At 34.3% G+C, this 21,405-nt stretch overlaps 1 protein-coding gene across 4 annotated transcripts in view; it reads left to right on the top strand.

The window, feature by feature from the left end:
• Window positions 1-19,971, top strand: part of LOC137234356 (transcriptional activator cubitus interruptus-like) — a 639,403-nt gene extending 619,432 nt beyond the window's left edge. For all 4 annotated transcript variants that reach the window (XM_067757944.1, XM_067757941.1, XM_067757943.1 and 1 more), the window contains one exon: window positions 16,776-19,971. In XM_067757944.1, coding sequence (XP_067614045.1) covers window positions 16,776-19,844 — 3,069 coding nt within the window. In that variant the 3' untranslated portion in view covers window positions 19,845-19,971. The remainder of the gene's footprint in view (window positions 1-16,775) is intronic.
• Window positions 19,972-21,405: the final 1,434 nt, after the last annotated feature.

Raw genomic sequence — 21,405 nt, 5'->3', positions numbered from 1 at the left:
TTCTTTCTGTTTGATCTATATTATACTTCTCAGTTTCTTCAATAAATTTCGTTTGAAAAGAAAACATCATAATATAAAAATTGCGTTTTCCAGCTTAATATTAATTTACTTCTCACTCCTTATGTACCGATTTTTTCAGTGTTGGTTTTGAAGAAACATTGAAAATGAAATTATAAAAATACGGAAAAAAATATAATTTATGATATGTTAGTTATGAAAATTTTTAAGTAAAAGAATTAAATAAATTAAATTAATGATTTGTCCAGTCGCCGTTTATCAGGCGGCTGTGGATCAACATCACTGCTCTCTCTAATATCTTGGTAATCGTCATCATCATCAGAAAGGTCGATAAATTCGTCCAAATGATATTCTGGAATATCATCTTTGTCTTCCCCTTCTTCCTCTTTTTTCTCGTCTTCCTCTTCTTCAAAGGTGCTTTTATACCACCAACAAATTTCAGCGGGTATTGCATCTGGAAGTTTCTTTTGTTGTCTAACCACATCATTGGTATACCAAAAGGAATAGCCTTCTTCTTTTCACTTTTCCATTTCATAAGACTTGAATAGCAATTAAGGAAACTTTTTTAGGGGCATAGTTTACGACAGTGATAAACTCTTGCGAGAAATATTATTTATAGTCTTCCAAAAACAATCACTCCCATTGCCACATTTTTTATCGCTTGCTATGACAAGTCCACAAACATTACAAAAATGGTTCATTTTACATTTTGGTTCCGACATTTTTAATACAATATATATTATACAATGTTGTTTTTGTTATGTTTATGAAACCGATGCACTTAACTTAAATCACTCATGAAATGAAATAAGTTCCAAAAAAAGCGAATTTTATCACCACCGAGCGAAAACTAGAGACATCAACTTCGGCTGAGTTTCGAGTCTTAACTGAATCTTTATTTTTGATATTAGTTCGCATGTACGAAATAAATAAAAATCGCTACCTGTGCGGTGGTTGGAAACAAAATAGAAGGAGACGAAAAAGAAGAGGAAGAAGGGGAAGAAATTTATTGCATTTGACTGCAAAGTTCGAAGGTCGATTAAAAAAAAAATTCGAACTAACATAAACAAACGCCGCGATACGGGCCTTCTAATTTAGCCTCTATTTTCACCCCCACTCTCAGAATCGACCTAACTTTTGTTCCACAGTGTTATTATAAGCCGGTGTAAAGCTCATGAATTCTTAATAATAAGTATAAAAAAATGTTTCATTTAAGAAAAAATGTATCGGAACAATAATAATGATAATGATAAAATGATAAAATAATTATTGTTAGGCCTTGAGCTCGATTTGAACCCGCAACCTTTTAAATCAGTAGGCCGATATAACAACAAAAATTACATATATTTTATTCTAAAGTCCTTTTTTGAAGTAATGTCCTAATATATAATTGACTATAATCACGACATTTTGTGGTGATTTTTAAATGTATACTCTTATTCGCTTTTCGACTTGCAAGTGCAGGATTCTACTTAATAGACGATACGATTCCAACTGGATATGCTCCAAGCTGTACTCTTAACTGGAAAATGGGAAGGCTTTCAGACCTGCTAGAGATAGATCAACTCTAATTACTAGGTGTGAGTAGCGGGCGTATTTTGGAATAAAGTTGGATACTATGCTACAAACCAGTATCTTGTGGCGCAATATTAATAGTCTACAGTTTCGCAGTAAGGACGATGCGTTGTGCAAGTTAGCTCCTGAAACTGTCAATGATGCATTTTAAATCATGTCCAACTGATATACTATTTGTTTCACATAGTGAATTGCGATTTGATGGTACACTGTTTGACTTTGATACAGTCTGTGAATATGATGTGGGAAGGTGTGCCCTTGGTATGAGCTCGAATGTGGTGGGAAAAGATGAGCTTCCAATCAAATTCATTGAAAATGTTTACCATTTATCCTACCGAAGTTAACATCATAAATCACTGTGTTACATCTACGTGCTTTCCGCTATTGTGAAAAGTTGCTTCTGAGTTACCTGTTGCTAAGAAGGCATCTGCCTGTAGTTCAAAGGATTTTACTCCCTTTAGCACTTTGTCGGATCTCTATAAAGTTTTCGAGATGATTATGGCTGTAATAGTGCTATGCTTACAAATCGTTTGCTGTACTGTTTGACAAAAGCCAGATGAAAAGCTAAAACGTATTTTGGACTTAGTAATAGTGCTCTTCAATTGATTAGAAGCAATTTAGTTGTTTTTAAAGGAAGTTTTTCATGCCTGTAGGAAAGCAAATCTTCATGCTTATGCTGATGATTTACAATTATATATGCTCGTTCTCCTGGCGCAATCTATTGAGCTGTGGTCTGATGTCAATGCTGAGCTATCCACGATTTCAATGAGCGAAGCCCAATGGCTTGCATCTCAATGGAGATAAGTCGTTCATTTTCCCAATAATCAATAAAAAATTAAAGGGTCACCATTTTCCTTCAGAACTGTTTTAAGGCAAGCTGGATAGCAAGTCATTTCGCAAATTCGAGATCCTATTTAATAATTTATTGCGCTATGTCCTCGGTCTGTGTAAGTTTGATCAAATATCTTCTTTACGCGGAGCATATTGGGATGCGAGATCTCTGAATACTTCAAGGCTCGTAACTGCATATTCATGTATAAGCTCATCACGCTGAAATCCCCTTATTACCTCTTTCTTAAGTTGGTACTTACCATATTTATGCGAGTGACTCATTTAATTGTACCCTACTTGAATACTTTATCATCAACGAGGCCGTTTTTAAACGGTTTTATTTAGTTTGACTCTGTGTAGCGGCCGACCAACCGGCCAGCCATTGTTTACGAAGTTTGTAATTAAAATTTAAGTAGATTCCCGATAAGCTACAAGCTTGAAACTTGGAATATAGTTCATAATCCGATGACAATGCAATAATAAGCAAAAAAAAATACTCCAATAGGTGGCGAATGGATCGAAATATTTAAAAAAAATCGTAATTGTGGTCCGATTTGGTTCATATTTGGAACATATATTACATAGAGAAATGGAAAACGCTTTATGAAAAAAAATCCTGCTAGGTGCGGCAAGGATCTAGATATTTAAAATACTCGTATTTGTGGTCCGATTTGGCTTATATTTGGAACAAATATTACATACAGTCCGGTAGAAGTGACATCAAAATACTTTGGAGTTCGAGGAGGGACAAGCTTACGCGGCGCTGAGTAGAGTAAAGTTTTTGGAAGGACTTAGATTGTAACAAATTGTCAGGAAAAAGTCTTTGTAATAATGAGTCACTAAATGAACTAAATAGAATGAATTTAATAATAGGCAACTAAATAAGGACTAAAAACTTGAAAATAAAATAGTAAAAGAAATGTTTAAGTTAAACGGTTTAATTGAAAAGAATACTTACATTAAGTAATAGAAATACTAAAAGCTAGAAAAGAATTAGGGAGGTCCTAGCTAATAGTCATCACATTCCTCACCAATCTAGGGCGTTGATCAGACAATTAAATAAAAGCGTTGGACACGTCAAATTTCTATTGATAGTCATAAGTAAGACCAACTGAACCTTAATCAGGTTATGCCTCACATTTTTAGAAATTTCACGCTCCCAACGCTTTTATTTAATTGTTTGATCAACGTCCTATATTGATGAGGAGTGTGATGACTAGTACCTAGGACCTACCTAATTGTTTTCTAGCTTTTAGTATTATTATTACTTTATATAAATATTGTTTTCAATAAAACGATTAAACTTAAAAATTTTGGATAAAGGTTGGTTGTACAGGTATAAAGGAATCGAGATAAATATAGACTTCCATATATCAAAATCATCATTACCAAAAAAAAAATTTGATAGAGCCATGTCCGTCCGTCCATCTGTCCGTCTGCCCGTTAACACGATAACTTGAGTAAATATTGAGATATCTTAACCAAATTTGGTACATGAGCTTACCTGGGCCCAGAATAGATTGGTAATGAAAATGAGCGAAGTCGGATGATAACCACGCCCACAGAGGTAGCTCTTACTAAAGGGAATGCTTCGAAGAAAAATTAGCGAAATCAGTTAAGGACCACGCCCACTTTTATGTAAAAGATTTTTAGAAGGGTCGTGGACGAATAAAATAAGCTATATCTTTGCAAAAAAGAGCTTTATATCAATGGTATTTCATTTCCCAAGTGGACTTATAACAATAAATAGGACAATTTTCAAATTTTAAAAAATGGGCGTGGCACCTCCCCTTTTATGACTAAACAATTTTCCATGTTTCGGGAGCCATAACTCGAAGAAAAACAAGTAAGGACGAGACTGTCTTCGGCTGTGCCGAAGACTTCATACCTTTCATGAATGGGGCTGAACAATAATCTTATGCCGTTCGTAATCTCCGAATTATCGGATGTATAAGATAAGAAATATATAATGAACAGATCTACATACCTAACACATATCTACATACCTAACCATACCTTCAACAATATATGACGTAAACGTAACTATTTGATGAAATTTGATGAATTTTGAAGCTTCTAGCCGTAAAAAAGGGGCAAAAAAATACAATTTATATGGGGTATATAATATATATACAACCGATTTCTATGATTTTTTCAGACAACAATATATGCTATATACGTAAGCATTTGGTGAAATTTGAAGCTTCTAGCTGTTAAAACGGTGCTAAAATGGGGCAGAATCTGCGCAAAGTTTCTTATCTGAACAATCGGTTGTATGAGATATATACTATATATACCACCGATCTCAATGGTTTTTTCAGACAACAATATATGCTATACACGTAAGCATTTGGTGAAATTTGAGGCTTCTAGCTGTTAAAATGGGGAAGAAATTGCGCAAAGTTTCTTATCACAACAATAGTTTGTATGAGATATATACTATATATACCACCGGTCTCTATGATTTTTTCAGACAACAGTATATGCTATACACGTAAACATTTGGTGAAATTTGAACATATCTAAATAATTTTTAAGATAAATATAAAATAAAAAATAGGTAGGTACTTTGTGTGAGGATGCAAAACTTCAAGTTTTTTGTGGTCTGCATGAAAAAACAAAGACTACGAGTCACGTATTTCAAAAATATATGACCTAAACGTAATTTGAAATTTGAAGCTTATAGCTGTTAAAATGGGGTAGAAATTTCGAAAAGTTTCTTATCTGAACAATCGGTTGAATGAGATATATACTATATATACAACCGATCTCTATGATTTTTTCTGAGAACAATATATGCCATATACGTAAGCATTCGGTGAAATTTGAAGCTTCTAGCTGTTAAAATGGGGCTAAAATTGCGAAAAAAAAATATATATACTATATATATATATACTATATATACCACAATATATATACTATATATACCACCATATATATACTATATATACCACCGATCTTTATGATTTTTTCAGACAATAATATATGCTATATACGTAAGCATTCGTTGAAATTTGAAGCCTCTAGCTCTTAAAATAGGGCAGTAATTACGAAAAGTTTCTTATCTGAACAATCGGTTGTGGGGGATATATACTATATATACGACCTATCTCATCAGTTTTTTCAGGCAACAATATGTGCAATATACGAAATTATATGGTGAAGTTTGAAGCTTCAATCTGTTAAATTGAGTAAGATATGACAAAAATCCTCTTTTTCTGAAAAATCGGTTGTATGGAGGATATATGCTATAGTGGTCCGATCCGGCCGGTTCCGACAAATGTCTAATCGGACACCCAAATACACCCGCTCACCAAATTTTATCAAGATATCTCAAAAATTGAGGGACTAGTTTGCATACAAACAGACAGACGTACAGACGGACAGACGGACAGACGGACATGGCTAAATCAACTCAGCTCTTCAACCTGATTATTTCGGTATACTTAATGTTAGGTCTATCTATTTTCCTTTAAGGACTTACAATTTTGGGTTTCGCGACGAAATTAATATACCATTTCATTTTCATGAAAGGTATAAAAATAGGTAGGTACTTTGTGTGAGGATGCAAAGCTTCACGTTTTTTGTGGTCTGCATGTAAAAACTATGACTACGAATCACGTATTTCAAAAATATATGACCTAAACGTAACTATTTGATGAAATTTGATGAATTTTGAAGCTTCTAGTCGTAAAAAAGGGCCAAAAATGATATTTTATATGAAGTATATAATATATATACCACCGATCTCTATGATTTTTTCAGACAAGAATATATGCTATATGCGTAAGCACTTGGTGAAATTTGAAGCTTCTAGCTGTTAAAACGGTGCAGAAATTGCGGAAAGTTTCTTATCTGAACAATCGGTTGTATAAGATATATACTATGTATACCACCGATCTCAATGATTTTTTCAGACATCAATATATGCTATACACGTAAGCATTTGGTGAAATTTGAAGCTTCTAGCTGTTAAAATGGGGCCGAAATCGCAAAAAAATATATATATATTATATATATACCATCATATATATATTATGTATATCACCGATCTCTATGATTTTTTAGACAACAATATATGCCATATACGTAAGCACTTGGTGAAATTTGAATCTTCTAGCTGTTAAAATGGGGCTAAAATTGCGAAAATATATATATATACTATATATACCACCATATATATACTACATATACCACCTATCTTTATGATTTTTTCAGACATCAATATATGCTATATACGTAAGCATTCGTTGAAATTTGAAGCCTCTAGCTCTTAAAATAGGGCAGTAATTACGAAAAGTTTCTTAACTGAAATATCGGTTGTGGGGGGATATATACTATATATACGACCGATCTCATCAATTTTTTCAGGAAACAATATGTGCAATATACGAAATTATATGGTGGAGTTTGAAGCTTCAATCTGTTAAATTGAGTAAGATATGATAAAAATCCTCTTTTTATGAAAAATCGGTTGTATGGAGGATATATGCTATAGTGGTCCGATCCGGCCGGTTCCCACAAATGTCTAATCGGGCACCCAAATACACCCGCTCACCAAATTTTATCAAGATATCTCAAAAATTGAGGACTAGTTTGCATACAAACAGACAGACGGACAGACGGACATGGCTAAATCAACTCAGCTCTTCAACCTGATTACTTCGGTATACTTAATGTTGGGTCTATCTATTTTCCTTTAAGGACTTACAATTTTGAGTTTCGTGACGAAATTGATATACCATTTCATTTTCATGAAAGGTACTTTGTGTGAGGATGCAAAGCTTCACGTTTTTTGTGGTCTGCATGTAAAAACTATGACTACGAATCACATATTTCAAAAATATATGACCTAAACGTAACTATTTGATGAAATTTGATGAATTTTGAAGATTCTAGCCGTAAAAAAGGGCCAAAAATGACAGTTTGTATGAAGTATATAATATATATACCACCGATCTCTATGATTTTTTCAGACAACAATATATGCTATATGCGTAAGCATTTGGTGAAATTTGAATTGCGCAAAGTTTCTTATCTGAACAATCGGTTGTATGAGATATATACTATGTATACCACCGATATCAATGATTTTTACAGACATCAATATATGCTATACACGTAAGCATTTGGTGAAATTTGAAGCTTCTAGCTGTTAAAATGGGGCCGAAATCGCAAAACAAAATATATATACTATATATACCATCATATATATATTATATATATCACCGATCTCTATGATTTTTTGACACAACAATATACACTATATACGTAAGCAATCGGTGAAATATCAAGCTTATAGCTGTTAAAATGGGGTAGAAATTGCGAAAAGTTTCTTATCTGAACAATCGTTTGAATGAGATATATACTATATATAAAACCGATCTCTATGATTTTTTAAGACAACAATATATGCCATATACGTAAGCATTCGGTGAAATTTGAAGCCTCTAGCTCTTAAAATAGGGCAGAAATTACGAAAAGTTTCTTATCTGAACAATCGGTTGTGGGGGATATATACTATATATACGACCGATCTCATCAGGTTTTTCAGGCAACAATATGTGCAATATACGAAATTATATGGTGAAGTTTGAAGCTTCAATCTGTTAAATTGAGTAAGATATGACAAAAATCCTCTTTTTCTGAAAAATCGGTTGTATGGAGGATATATGCTATAGTGTCCGATCCGGCCGGTTCCCACTAATGTCTAATCGGGCACCCAAATACACCCGCTCGCCAAATTTTATCAAGATATCTCAAAAATTGAGGACCAGTTTGCATACAAACAGACAGACGGACAGACGGACATGGCTAAATCAACTCAGCTCTTCAACCTGATTATTTCGGTATACTTAATGTTGGGTCTATCTATTTTCCTTTAAGGACTTACAATTTTGGGTTTCGTGACGAAATTAATATACCATTTCATTTTCATGAAAGGTATAAAAATAGGTAGGTACTTTGTGTGAGGATGCAAAGCTTCACGTTTTTTGTGGTCTGCATGTAAAAACTATGACTACGAATCACGTATTTCTAAAATATATGACCTAAACGTAACTATTTGATGAAATTTGATGAATTTTGAAGCTTCTAGCCGTAAAAAAGGGGCAATAAAATACAGTTTATATGGGGTATATAATATATATACAACCGATCTCTATAATTTTTTCAGACAACAATATATGCTATATACGTAAGCATTTGGTGAAATTTGAGGGTTCTAGCTGCTAAAATGGGGCAGAAACTGCGCAAAGTTTCTTATCTGAACAATCGGTTGTATGAGATATATACTATATATACCACTGATCTCAATGATTTTTTCAGGCAACAATATATGCTATACACGTAAGCATTTGGTGAAATTTGAAGCTTCTAGCTGCTAAAATGGGGGCAGAAACTGCGCAAAGTTTCTTATCTGAACAATAGGTTGTATGAGATATATACTATATATACCACCGGTCTCTATGATTTTTTCAGACAACAGTATATGCTATACACGTAAACATTTGGTGAAATTTGAGCATATCTAAACAATTTTTAAGATAAATATAAAATAAACAAGTAAGGATGGGACTGTCTTCGGCTGTGCCGAAGACTTCATACCTTTCATGAGTGGGGCTGAACAATAATCTTATCCCATTCGTAATCTCCGAATAATCGGATGTATAAGATAAGAAATATATAGTGAACAAATCTACATACCTAAACGATTTTTAAGATAAATATAAAATGAACAAGTAAGGAAGGCTAAGTTCGGGTGTAACCGAACATTACATACTCAGTTGAGAGCTGTGGAGACAAAGTAAGGGAAAATCACCATGTTGTAAAAAGAACTTAGGGTAACCCTGGAATGTGTTTGTATGACATGTGTATAAAATGGAAGGTATTAAAGAGTATTTAAGAGGAAGTGGGCCATAGTTCTATAGATGGACGCCATTTAGGGATATCGCCATAAAGGTGGACCAGGCTTGACTCTAGAATTTGTTTGTACGATATGGGTATCAAATGAAATGTGTTAATGATAATTTTAAAAGGGAGTGGGCCTGAGTTCTATAGGTGGACGCCTTTTTGAGATATCGCCATAAAGGTGGACCAGGGGTGACTCTAGAATTTGTTTGTACTATATCGGTATCAAATGAAAGGTGTTAATGAGTATTTTGAAAGGGAGTGGGCCTTAGTTCTATAGGTGGACGCCTTTTCGGAATATCGTTATAAAAGTGGACCAGGGTTGACTCTAGAATGTGTTTGTACAATATGGGTATCAAACGAAAGGTTTTAATAAGTGTTTTAAAAAGGAGTGGGCCGTAGTTCTATAGGTGGACGCCTTTTCGGAATATCGTTATAAAAGTGGACAAGGGGTGACTCTAGAATGCGTTTGTACAATATGGTTATCAAATGAAAGGTGTTAATGAGTGTTTCAAAAGGGCGTGGGCCTTAGTTCTATAGGTGGACGACTTTTCGAGATATCGCCATAAAGGTGGACTAGGGGTGAGTCTAGAATTTGTTTGTACGATATGGGTATCAAATGAAAGGCGTGGGCCTTAGTTCTATAAGTGGACGCCTTTTCGAAATATCGCCATAAAGGTGGACCAGGGGTGACTCTAGAATTTGTTTGTACGATATGGGTATTAAATGAAAGGTGTTAATGCGTATTTTAAAAGGGCGCGGGCTTAGTTCTATAGGTGAACGCCTTTTCGAAATATCGCCATAAAAGTGGACCAGGGGTGACTCTAGAATTTGTTTGTACGATATGGGTATCAAATGAAAGGTGTTACTGAGTATTTTAAAAAGGTGTGCGACTTGGTTCTATATGTGGACGCCTTTTCGAGATATCGCCATAAACGTGGACCAGGAGTGACTCTAGAATGTGTTTGTACGTGTGAAGGCGTTTTCGAGATATCGACCAAAATGTTGACCAGGGTGATCCACAACATCATCTGTCGGGTACCGCTAATTTATTTATATATGTAATACCACGAACAGTATTCCTTCCAAAATACCAAGGGCTTTTGATTTCACCCTGCAAAACTTTTTCATTTTCTTCTACTTAATATGGTAGGTGTCACACCCATTTTACCAAGTGTTTTTCTAAAGTTATATTTTGCGTCAATAGACCAATACAATTACCATGTTTCATCCCTTTTTTCGTATTTGGTATATAACTATGGCATTTTGTTCATTTTTCGTAATTTTCGATATCGAAAAAGTGGGCGTGGTCATAGTCGGATTTCGGCCATTTTTTACACAAATACAAAGTGAGTTCAGATAAGTACGTGAACTGAGTTTAGTAAAGATATATCGATTTTTGCTCAAGTTATCGTGTTAACGGCCGAGCGGAAGGACAGACGGTCGACTGTGTATAAAAACTGGGCGTGGCTTCAACCGATTTCCCCTTTTTCACAGAAAACATTTATCGTCCTAGAATCTAAGCCTCCACCAAATTTCACAAGTATTGGTAAATTTTTGTTCTACTTATGGCATTAAAACTATCCTAGACAAATTAAATGAAAAAGGGTGAGGCTCGCCCATTTTGAAATTTTCTTTTATTTTTGTATTTTGTTACACCATATCATTACTGGGGTTGAATGTTGATATAATTTACTTATATATTGTAAAGGCGTGGTCGTTCTCCGATTTTGCTAATTTTTATTAAGCTGACATATAGTAATAAGAGTAACGTTCGTGCCAAATTTCATCATGATATCTTCAACGACTGCCAAATTACAGCTTGCAAAACTTCTAAATTACCTTCTTTTAAAAATGGGCGGTGCCACGCCCATTCTCCAAAATTTTACTAGTTTTCTATTATGCGTCATAAGTTCAACTCACCTACCAAGTTTCATCGCTTAATCCATATTTGGTAATGAATTATCGCACTTTTTCTATTTTCGAAATTTTCGATATCGAAAAAGTGGGCGGGGTTATTGTCCGATATCGTTCATTTTAAATAGCGATCTGAGATGAGTGCCCAGGAACCTACATACCATATTTCATCAAGATACCTCAAAATTTACTCAAGTTTTCGTGTTAACGGACAGACGGACGGACGGACGGACGGACGGACATGGCTCAATCGAATTTTTTTTCGATACTGATGATTTTGATATATGGAAGTCTATATCTATCTCGATTCCTTTATACCTGTACAACCAACCGTTATCCAATCAAAGTTAATATACTCTGTGAGCTCTGCTCAACTGAGTATAAAAATAGGTATGTACTTTGTGTGAGGGTGCAAAGTTTCAGGTTTTTTGTGGGCTGCGTGTAAAAACTATGACTACGAATCACGTATTTCAACAATATATGACGTAAACGTAACTATTTGATGAAATTTTATGAATTTTGAAGCTTCTAGCCGTAAAAAAGGGGCAAACAAATATAGTTTATATGGGGTATATAATATATGTACCACCGATCTCTATGATTTTTTCAGACAACAATGTATGCTATATCGTAAGCATTTGGTGAAATTTGAAGCTTCTAGCTGTTAAAATGGGGCTAAAATCGCGAAAAAAAATATATATACTATATATATATACTCAATATACCACCATATATATACTATATATACCACCGATCTCTATGATTTTTTCAGACAACAATACATGCTAAATGCGTAAGCATTTGGTGAAATTTGAAGCTTCTAGCTGTTAAAATGGGGCCGAAATCGCAAAAAAAATATATATATACCTACTATATATACCATCATACTATATATGCCATCATATATATATTATATATATCACCGATCTCTATGATTTTTTCAGACAACAATATATGCTATACATGTAAGCATTTGGTGCAATTTGAAGCTTCTAGCTGTTAAAATGGGGCCGAAATCGGAAAAAATATATATATACCTACTATATATACCATCATACTATATATACCATCATATATATATTATATATATCACCGATCTCTATGATTTTTTCAGACAACAATATATGCTATACATGTAAGCATTTGGTGCAATTTGAAGCTTATAGCTGTTAAAATGGGGTAGAAATTGCGAAAAGTTTCTTATCTGAACAATCGGTTGTATGAGATATATACTATATATACAACCGATCTCTATAATTATTTCAGACAACAATATATGGTATACACGTAAGCACTTGGTGAAATTTGAAGCTTCGAGCTGTTAAAATGGGGCTAAAATCGCGAAAAAATATATATACTATATATATATACTAAATATACCACCATATATATACTATATATACCACCGATCTCTTTGATTTTTTGACACAACAATATATAGTATATACATAAGCAATCGGTGCAATTTGAAGCTTATAGCTGTTAAAATGGGGTAGAAATTGCGAAAAGTTTCTTATCTGAACAATCGGTTGTATGAGATATATACTATATATACAACCGATCTCTATAATTTTTTCAGACAACAATATATGCTATACACGTAAGCACTTGGTGAAATTTGAAGCTTCTAGCTGTTAAAATGGGGCCGAAATCGCAAAAAAAAATATATATATACCTACTATATATACCATCATACTATATATACCATCATATATATATTATATATATTCCCGATCTCTATGATTTTTTCAGACAACAATATATGCTATACACGTAAGCATTTGGTGAAATTTGAAGCTTCTAGCTGTTAAAATGGGGCTAAAATCGCGAAAAAATATATATATACTATATATATATACTAAATATACCACCATATATATACTATATATATAACCGATCTCTATGATTTTTTGACACAAAAATATATAGTATATACGTAAGCAATCGGTGCAATTTGAAGCTTATAGCTGTTAAAATGGGGTAGAAATTGCGAAAAGTTTCTTATCTGAACAATTGGTTGTATGAGATATATACTATATATACCACCGATCTCAATGATTTTTTCAGACAACAATATATACTATACACGTAAGCATTTTTTGAAATTTGAAGCTTCTAGCTGTTAAAATGGTGAAGAAATTGCGCAAAGTTTCTTATCTGAACAATCGGTTGTATGAGATTATATATACTACCGATCTCTATGATTTTTTCAGAAAACAATATATGCTATACACGTAAACATTTGGTGAAATTTGAACATATCTAAACGATTTTTAAGATAAATATAAAATAAAAAATAGGTAGGTACTTTGTGTGAGGATGCAAAGCTTCACGTTTTTTGTGGTCTGAATGTAAAAACTATGACTAGGAATCACGAAGCTTCTATCCGTAAAACAGGGGCAAAAATGACAGTTTGTATGAAGTATATAATATGTATACCACCGATCTCTATGATTTTTTCGGACAACAATATATGCTATATACCTAAGCATTTGGTGAAATTTTAAGCTTCTAGCTGTTAAAACGGGGCAGAAATTGCACAAAGTTTCTTATCTGAACAATCGGTTGTATGAGATATATACTATATATACAACCGATCTCTATAATTTTTTCAGACAACAATATATGCTATACACGTAAGCACTTGGTGAAATTTGAAGCTTCTAGCTGTTAAAATGGGGCTAAAATCGTGAAAAAATATATATATACTATATATATATACTAAATATACCACCATATATATACTATATATACCACCGATCTCTATGATTTTTTCAGACAACAATATATGCTAAATGCGTAAGCATTTGGTGAAATTTGAAGCTTCTAGCTGTTAAAATGGGGTTAAAATCGCGAAAAAATATATATATACTATATATATATACTAAATATACAACCATATATATACTATATATACCACCGACCTCTATGATTTTTTCAGACAACAATATATGCTAAATGCGTAAGCATTTGGTGAAATTTGAAGCTTCTAGCTGTTAAAATGGGGCCGAAATCGCAAAAAATATATATATATACCTACTATATATACCATCATACTATATATACCATCATATATATATTATATATATCACCGATCTCTATGATTTTTTCAGACAACAATATATGCTATACACGTAAGCATTTGGTGAAATTTGAAGCTTCTAGCTGTTAAAATGGGGCTAAAATCGCGAAAAAATATATATATACTATATATATATACTAAATATACCACCATATATATACTATATATACCACCGATCTCTATGATTTTTTCAGACAACAATATATGCTAAATGCGTAAGCATTTGAAGCTTCTAGCTGTTAAAACGGGGCAGAAATTGCGCAAAGTTTCTTATCTGAACAATCGGTTGTATGAGATATATACTATATATACAACCGATCTCTATAATTTTTCCAGACAACAATATATGCTATACACGTAAGCACTTGGTGAAATTTGAAGCTTCTAGCTGTTAAAATGGGGCTAAAATCGCGAAAAAATATATATATACTATATATATATACTAAATATACCACCATATATATACTATATATATCACCAATCTCTATGATTTTTTGACACAACAATATATAGTATATACGTAAGCAATCGGTGCAATTTGAAGCTTATAGCTGTTAAAATGGGGTAGAAATTGCGAAAAGTTTCTTATCTGAACAATCGGTTTTATGAGATATATACTATATATACAACCGATCTCTATGATTTTTTCAGACAACAATATATGCTATACATGTAAGCATTCGTTGAAATTTGAAGCCTCTAGCTCTTAAAATAGGGCAGCATTACGAAAAGTTTCTTATCTGAACAATCGGTTGTGGGGGATATATACTACATATACGACCAATCTCATCAACTTTTTCATTTTATATGGTGAAGTTTGAAGCTTCAATCTGTTAAATTGAGTAAGATATTACAAAAATCCTCTTTTTCTGAAAAATCGGTTGTATGGAGGATATATGCTATAGTGGTCCGATCCGGGCGGTTCCGACAAATGTCTAATCGGACACCCAAATATCTACACCCGCTCACCAAATTTTGTGAAGATATCTCAAAAATTGAGGGACTAGTTTGCATACAAACAGACAGACGGACAGACGGACAGACGTACATGGCTAAATCAACTCAGCTCTTCAACCTGATTATTTCGGTATACTTAATGTTGGGTCTATCTATTTTCCTTTAAGGACTTACAATTTTGGGTTTCGTGACGAAATTAATATACCATTTCATTTTCATGAAAGTTATAATTAACGGATCGTAATAAAATTGGGTACACAAATTTTCCCTATAGCAGGAAATATTTCTAGAAAAAATGGACGAGATCGGTTAAAGACCACGCCCACTTTTATATAAAAGATTTTTAAAAGGGTCGTACACGAAAATAATAAGCTATATCTTAGCGAAAAAGAGCTTTGTATCAATAGAATTTTACTTTCTAAATTTATATATATATATAATAAATTGAAGTAACAAGAGCAACAAAATTTTGATATACGTAAAATACAACTAACTATATATATATATATATATATATAATAATACTTTTTTTTTCTTGTTACTTGTATTTTACGTATATCAAAATTTTGTTGCTCTTGTTACTTCAATTTATTATTTTTCTGGTTTTTCTTTTGTTTTTTATTTTCAATCCCCATTTTTAATCGTACTTTTATTTTTAATTTGTGCACTTATTTCACTTTCTCTAATTACGTATTGTAATTTCATACTTCTTTTCTTATCTTTGTGCTACTTGAAAAATCTTTCAATCTTATTGCACTAATATGTTACCAATATATGAAGGTGTTATAAGTGTATGGGGGTAGAACAGCTCTGAATATGAAAATACAATTTTCGGGCCGATACATATAATATACAAAAAATTATTACAGAAATGTTGAATAAAGTTTATATAATGACTTGTTTTATCTGTAATGTGTGTTATACTCAATACTCAATGCCCAACACTTCTGTAATTTTGCAACAAACACTTCCGCTCGAAGTAAGAAAGTCTATAACATTTTTTCTGTTGTGCTAATAATAAAAAAAGCTAATAATTTAATGTTAGGGAGCTCTTACACTAATGTGGCAGAATTGCTTTTCCCCATTTATTATGGCTGAAATGAAGAGAGTAGAGCGTGAATTACGGTCCGAATTCGTCTCTTAGTTCTCCATTTTTTTTCAAATATTATTTATTTTGCTGAAATTTCATATGACTAACTGTAACTAAGGAACAGGCGATGCTATTTCGTACAAAAGTATGCTTATTTTGGATTTTTCACACACATGTACAAATATTTCAAAAGAAGGTTTTGTTTAGACATGTACTACGCAATATGAGTGCACTAAATAACTCGTCTGATTTGTATAATACCAACCGTGATAAACTCATTGAATTAATACACTTAATATCAATATTTACATGCATTTTTAAAAACCCCTCCCTCCCATCAATTTCGGTCAGTAATGAAATCCATTGAAATAATAACAATTTGTTTACCTCTTATAGAAACCATACATTTGTAAAGCACCTGGTTGCACAAAAAGGTACACGGATCCCAGTTCGTTGCGGAAACACGTTAAAACAGTGCATGGTGCCGAGTTCTATGCAAACAAAAAGCACAAGGGTGCACCGCAAGAGCACGATAATTCTGGATTAGATGAGCAGGGTGGCAATAATGGTACATTCGATATGATCAGTTCAAAATCGTGTGTTCATGCACAGTTTCATGGCCGAAGTCGTCCTCAAATCAATTGCAGCCCTCGGAGTAATGATACATACTCTGGAAAGCCAACAAGTGTATCTAGCCCTGACATAAAGTCGGAATCGGATACCAATGTGCCCGAGCATACTCAGAATGGCCTGGATGAACAGCATTTTGTAATTGGTAACATTTCTGAATCCAAATATGTTACTGCAAGTTGTGCCTTGGACCTTATAAATGACGAAATTGAATTGAACAATGTTGCAAGTACAGTGGACGAACCTTGGGAATGTAATGAAGATTTGGAGGTACCAGATTTTCCATACGTCTTACGATCAATGGTAAGCATTGATAATGGAGCTAATGCTGGTTCTATTGGTAACGAAACTGCAGGAGGTGGTGGTGCAATACCACCCCAGAGACTACGTAGTCGATTACACGCCAAAGGGATAAATTTGGGAACAACATTCCTATCAAATATATCAAAACCCCATCGCAATATGACCATAGGTATTGGAGAGCTTAACCATCGAATAACTAACTTAAAAATGGAGCCATCTGATGACACAATTTCAGAAAATATCCCGAAAATGCCGCAACCAGTTCATCAATTAACGGAGTTGCAAACACGACTTCAACAGCATCAGCTCTTACGCCGTGACAGTCAAAGTTCTAATGTCAGTACATACTATTGCAGCATGCAGAGTAGACGAAGTAGTCAGTCATCCCAGGTATCTCTTATGTCAAATATGAGACCATCATATAATACAGGATCCCTCTACGATCCAATTTCGCCTAGCTGTTCAAGGCGATCCAGTCAACTTTCAAATATTACTTGTGGCATAGTAGGAGGATGTGCAAATAACTATAATGGTATAGATAATATAGCTATAACTGGGATCACAAATGGTAATAATATAAACAATATCCGAGCTTATGATAACAACGTCCAGAAGACATTAGTATCATGTGATATAGGGCACTTTTCCAGCGAAGATAAAATATTATCACGCATTGGTTCATTGGAAATGTATAAAACTTATTTAAAAGGAAACAATGTGCCGCCACCAAGATCTTCACATTTGACGACCTCACGAGCACAGTCTTTTAATTATTCAAAAAAAGCTTTACAACATGATGGCGGTCGTACCTTATTTCCAGACCTACAATTGCCGTCTCAGAATGAACAATGTGACAATGAAGAAGCGGTTCCAATAGTGTCCGACATACAGATATCTTCCTGGCGTCGACAGTCAGAACCCATTAGTGGACACAACGATTCTTTTTGCGATCCTCTTCAATTATCTCCGACGCAAATGTCATGCAGAAGCCGAAGGAATAAAAGCACTACTAAAGATTTAAAAATTGATGACTATCGAACCAATTTAGAAGTTAAAAATAGGTTCGTTCCCGGTACAGAGAAATCAATAGCCGTGTCCATCGAACATCATCCAAACGAAAGAGTTAACTTGGATGAGGTTGAAGAAAATGAACTTATCGAGAATAAATTGGTTTTACCCGACGAAATGCTTGTGTACTTGAATCAAGTGTCTGATAAGCCAAATTCCATTAATGAACCAGAAAAGTATGCACCTCAACAATTTATTCAAAGGCATCCGTCAGAAGCCATTGAAATAACTAACGAAAGTGCCACAAACAATCGGAAATATACAGACCAACTAACCAATAAAGGAATTTCGAACCCGGATTTTCCAATAATTTCTTCTGTAATACAACCTGTCCCCATCATAAATTCATTATCTAACAACCATTTAGTAGAAGTAAGACCGATTATGTCGCCTTCTTTGAGAAATACTACGAATGAGTTACAACACTATACCTTTAACTGTGAAAAGAGTGGGTCACCTTCGGTAACTTCTACCAACGATTATTATCGGCCTCAAGCACAAATAGACGCGCGTAAAGAAATAGATTTGGCTGAAACTCCATTGAGTTGTGTACAACAGCAGCAGGGGCAGCAGCAACAAATATTCAAACATCGTTCAGGCTATCAAAGTGAAAAATATGTTATTCAATCTAAAATACACAATACATGTATACAACCGCAACATATTCATAAGCTTTTAAAGCCATCAGCCACTAGTATTTATATTGATTCATCAATTTCTAGTTTACTCGACACTAAGGCTTATGATGCTGTAAGTTCTAAAGAATATGCCACTAAAGGTACGGATAATAACCTGCAGTTTGCTACATTACGGCCTATGCAGCAGGAACAGAATATGGATCAATTACCAGAGATATCTCTGCAGCCCTTGACTGGTCAAATTCAAGAGTTACCGTTTACTGAAATACAATGTTGTGATATTAGTCAATCTCTAATGTCTCCCACCTTTGAAAATAATCAGTCGGCCCTGCTTAAGAACCTCCCGGGATCGTCTACATCAACACAAAAAACCGTAACCACTAGGAAAATGGCCGTACAATCAATGGCAACTAATCAGACACAAGCAACCCCGTTCGCAGGACAATTTGTATGCAGTGCTCCTAATCGAATAACAGCAATACCAGTTGATCGTTACAGTACTGGTTTCACTAGCGATTTTGGTGGTAGTACTTCAACTATCGAAGTGCATACGCACTCAAACATACCTAATGGAAACGGATCGCTCGCTCATAAGAGCATGCGGCTCGATACATACCAGCGAACCCTCGAATATGTGCAGAATTGTCAAAGCTGGTTGGAAACCAATGACTCAACGGTTACATGCAATATTATCAAAAGCAACTTCGAACAAAATCAAGGTGTCAGCAGTTCAACTCATCCGAATGCAAACATGATTATAAATGATATGACAACTTCTATAGGTTCACTACTGGAAGAAAACCAATATTTTGAACTCTTGAAATAAAAATGCTTAGCTTCAGTTGCATGGCAGCATGTGCCGGTGGGGAAGTGCTTAAATAAGAAATAAAAGATAGTCATATTTTTATTTACTTTTATAATATAAAAATAATAAAACTAACGTTTGCCCTGGATATTTTAAAACACTACTTGTTCTGATAAAATTATCAAAATTTGCCTATTACGCCTAGGCGATTAAACCGCTGCGTATTAAGGTACACCACACATTCCTTATTTACGATAAAAAAAAGTATGCGAGGGCACCAAATCAAATTCAGAGGGTACTTGTTCACAAGGTTATCATAACTTCGATTGGACAACGTTTGTATGTAATGGCGTCGAAAAAGATTCTGACTGAGTCATCCGTGTGTTCGTCCGTTAACACGATTACTTAATTACATATATGTATCTTTATCACATTTCCTATGCTGGCTTATTTCGACCCATAATATATTGGTTTAGAAATAGGCGAAATTTAACGATAGCTACGCTTAGTGATAGAACTTTTAGATAAAGTATCGATACCGGAACTCATATAAAATATTCGGATCAAAGTATCTATGCTAGTATTCATACACAGTAAAAGGTATCGAGTATACTCGATCCAAGTGAGTACTTCGGAAGTTTTACCAAAAGTGTAGTAACTTTTTTTTTTAAATGAGATCGTATGTTTTGAATTTAATAGAAAACCAGTAAGGAAGTTTAAGTTTGGACGAAACCGAATACTATATACCCATCTCTGTGCTCTTACATATATTTTAAGGATACATTTAAAGGGATACCACACGAAAATTAATTGATTTAAAAGATTTTTAATCGACTTATGGCGTTAAAAAAATTTCCGTTAGAAAAAAGTGTTTCTAAACGCGGTCGCCTCTCGGAAGTGGTTTGGCAAGCACTCCGAGTATACTTCTCCCATGAAAAGCTTCCAAGTGCATATTCATCTGCCTTGCAAATGCCGTTTGGTTTCGCCATAAAATATTTAGCATGACATAAATTGGAAGAGAAGCTGGGTCTAAATCTCCTCGGAGGTAAGTCGTTCGTTTTGTGAAGAGATTAACCAAATTGAACTTATGTAATTTGCACTTCCATATCTCTACTTGTGGTTTTTGTTGAAAACGTGCTTCTCCACATCCATTTGGAGCGACCACTCCCAAATTGTCATCAATATCCTCTAACGGGAGTCCAAGGAAGCCATCAGCTTCAAGACGGGTGGCCACAGTGAGAGGAGTGTTAGAGGCGTTGGAAAGGATAACTCTCGCCTTACTATGTCGGTGGTGCTCTGGGGACATAAGAAGACAGCCCGTGTCGGTTCTGAGAGCGGTGTTTTGACAGGCTCGTATTTGAGTAACCTTTAGGCTCGGTGACCATATCGAGGGGTAACTCCTTCTGGTGGCGAAGGGAGCTTTAATATATAGAAGTTAAACAAAAGCGGCGATAGAATACCACGTTGTAAAATTCTTCTTACGTTAAATGCTACGTTTATAACAGATAATTGGCGGCCCACGTTTTTAGACTAGGAGGGTGGGGGGGCCTTACAAGTCGTGCAGTAACGTGCAGTGGTTGAC

This window comes from Eurosta solidaginis, chromosome X, assembly GCF_040869045.1.
Source record: "Eurosta solidaginis isolate ZX-2024a chromosome X, ASM4086904v1, whole genome shotgun sequence".
In the NCBI taxonomy this organism is placed as follows: Eukaryota; Metazoa; Arthropoda; class Insecta; order Diptera; family Tephritidae; genus Eurosta; species Eurosta solidaginis.
The sequence above is the reverse complement of the archived record's forward strand: the minus strand, read 5'-3'. Positions and strand labels throughout refer to the sequence as shown.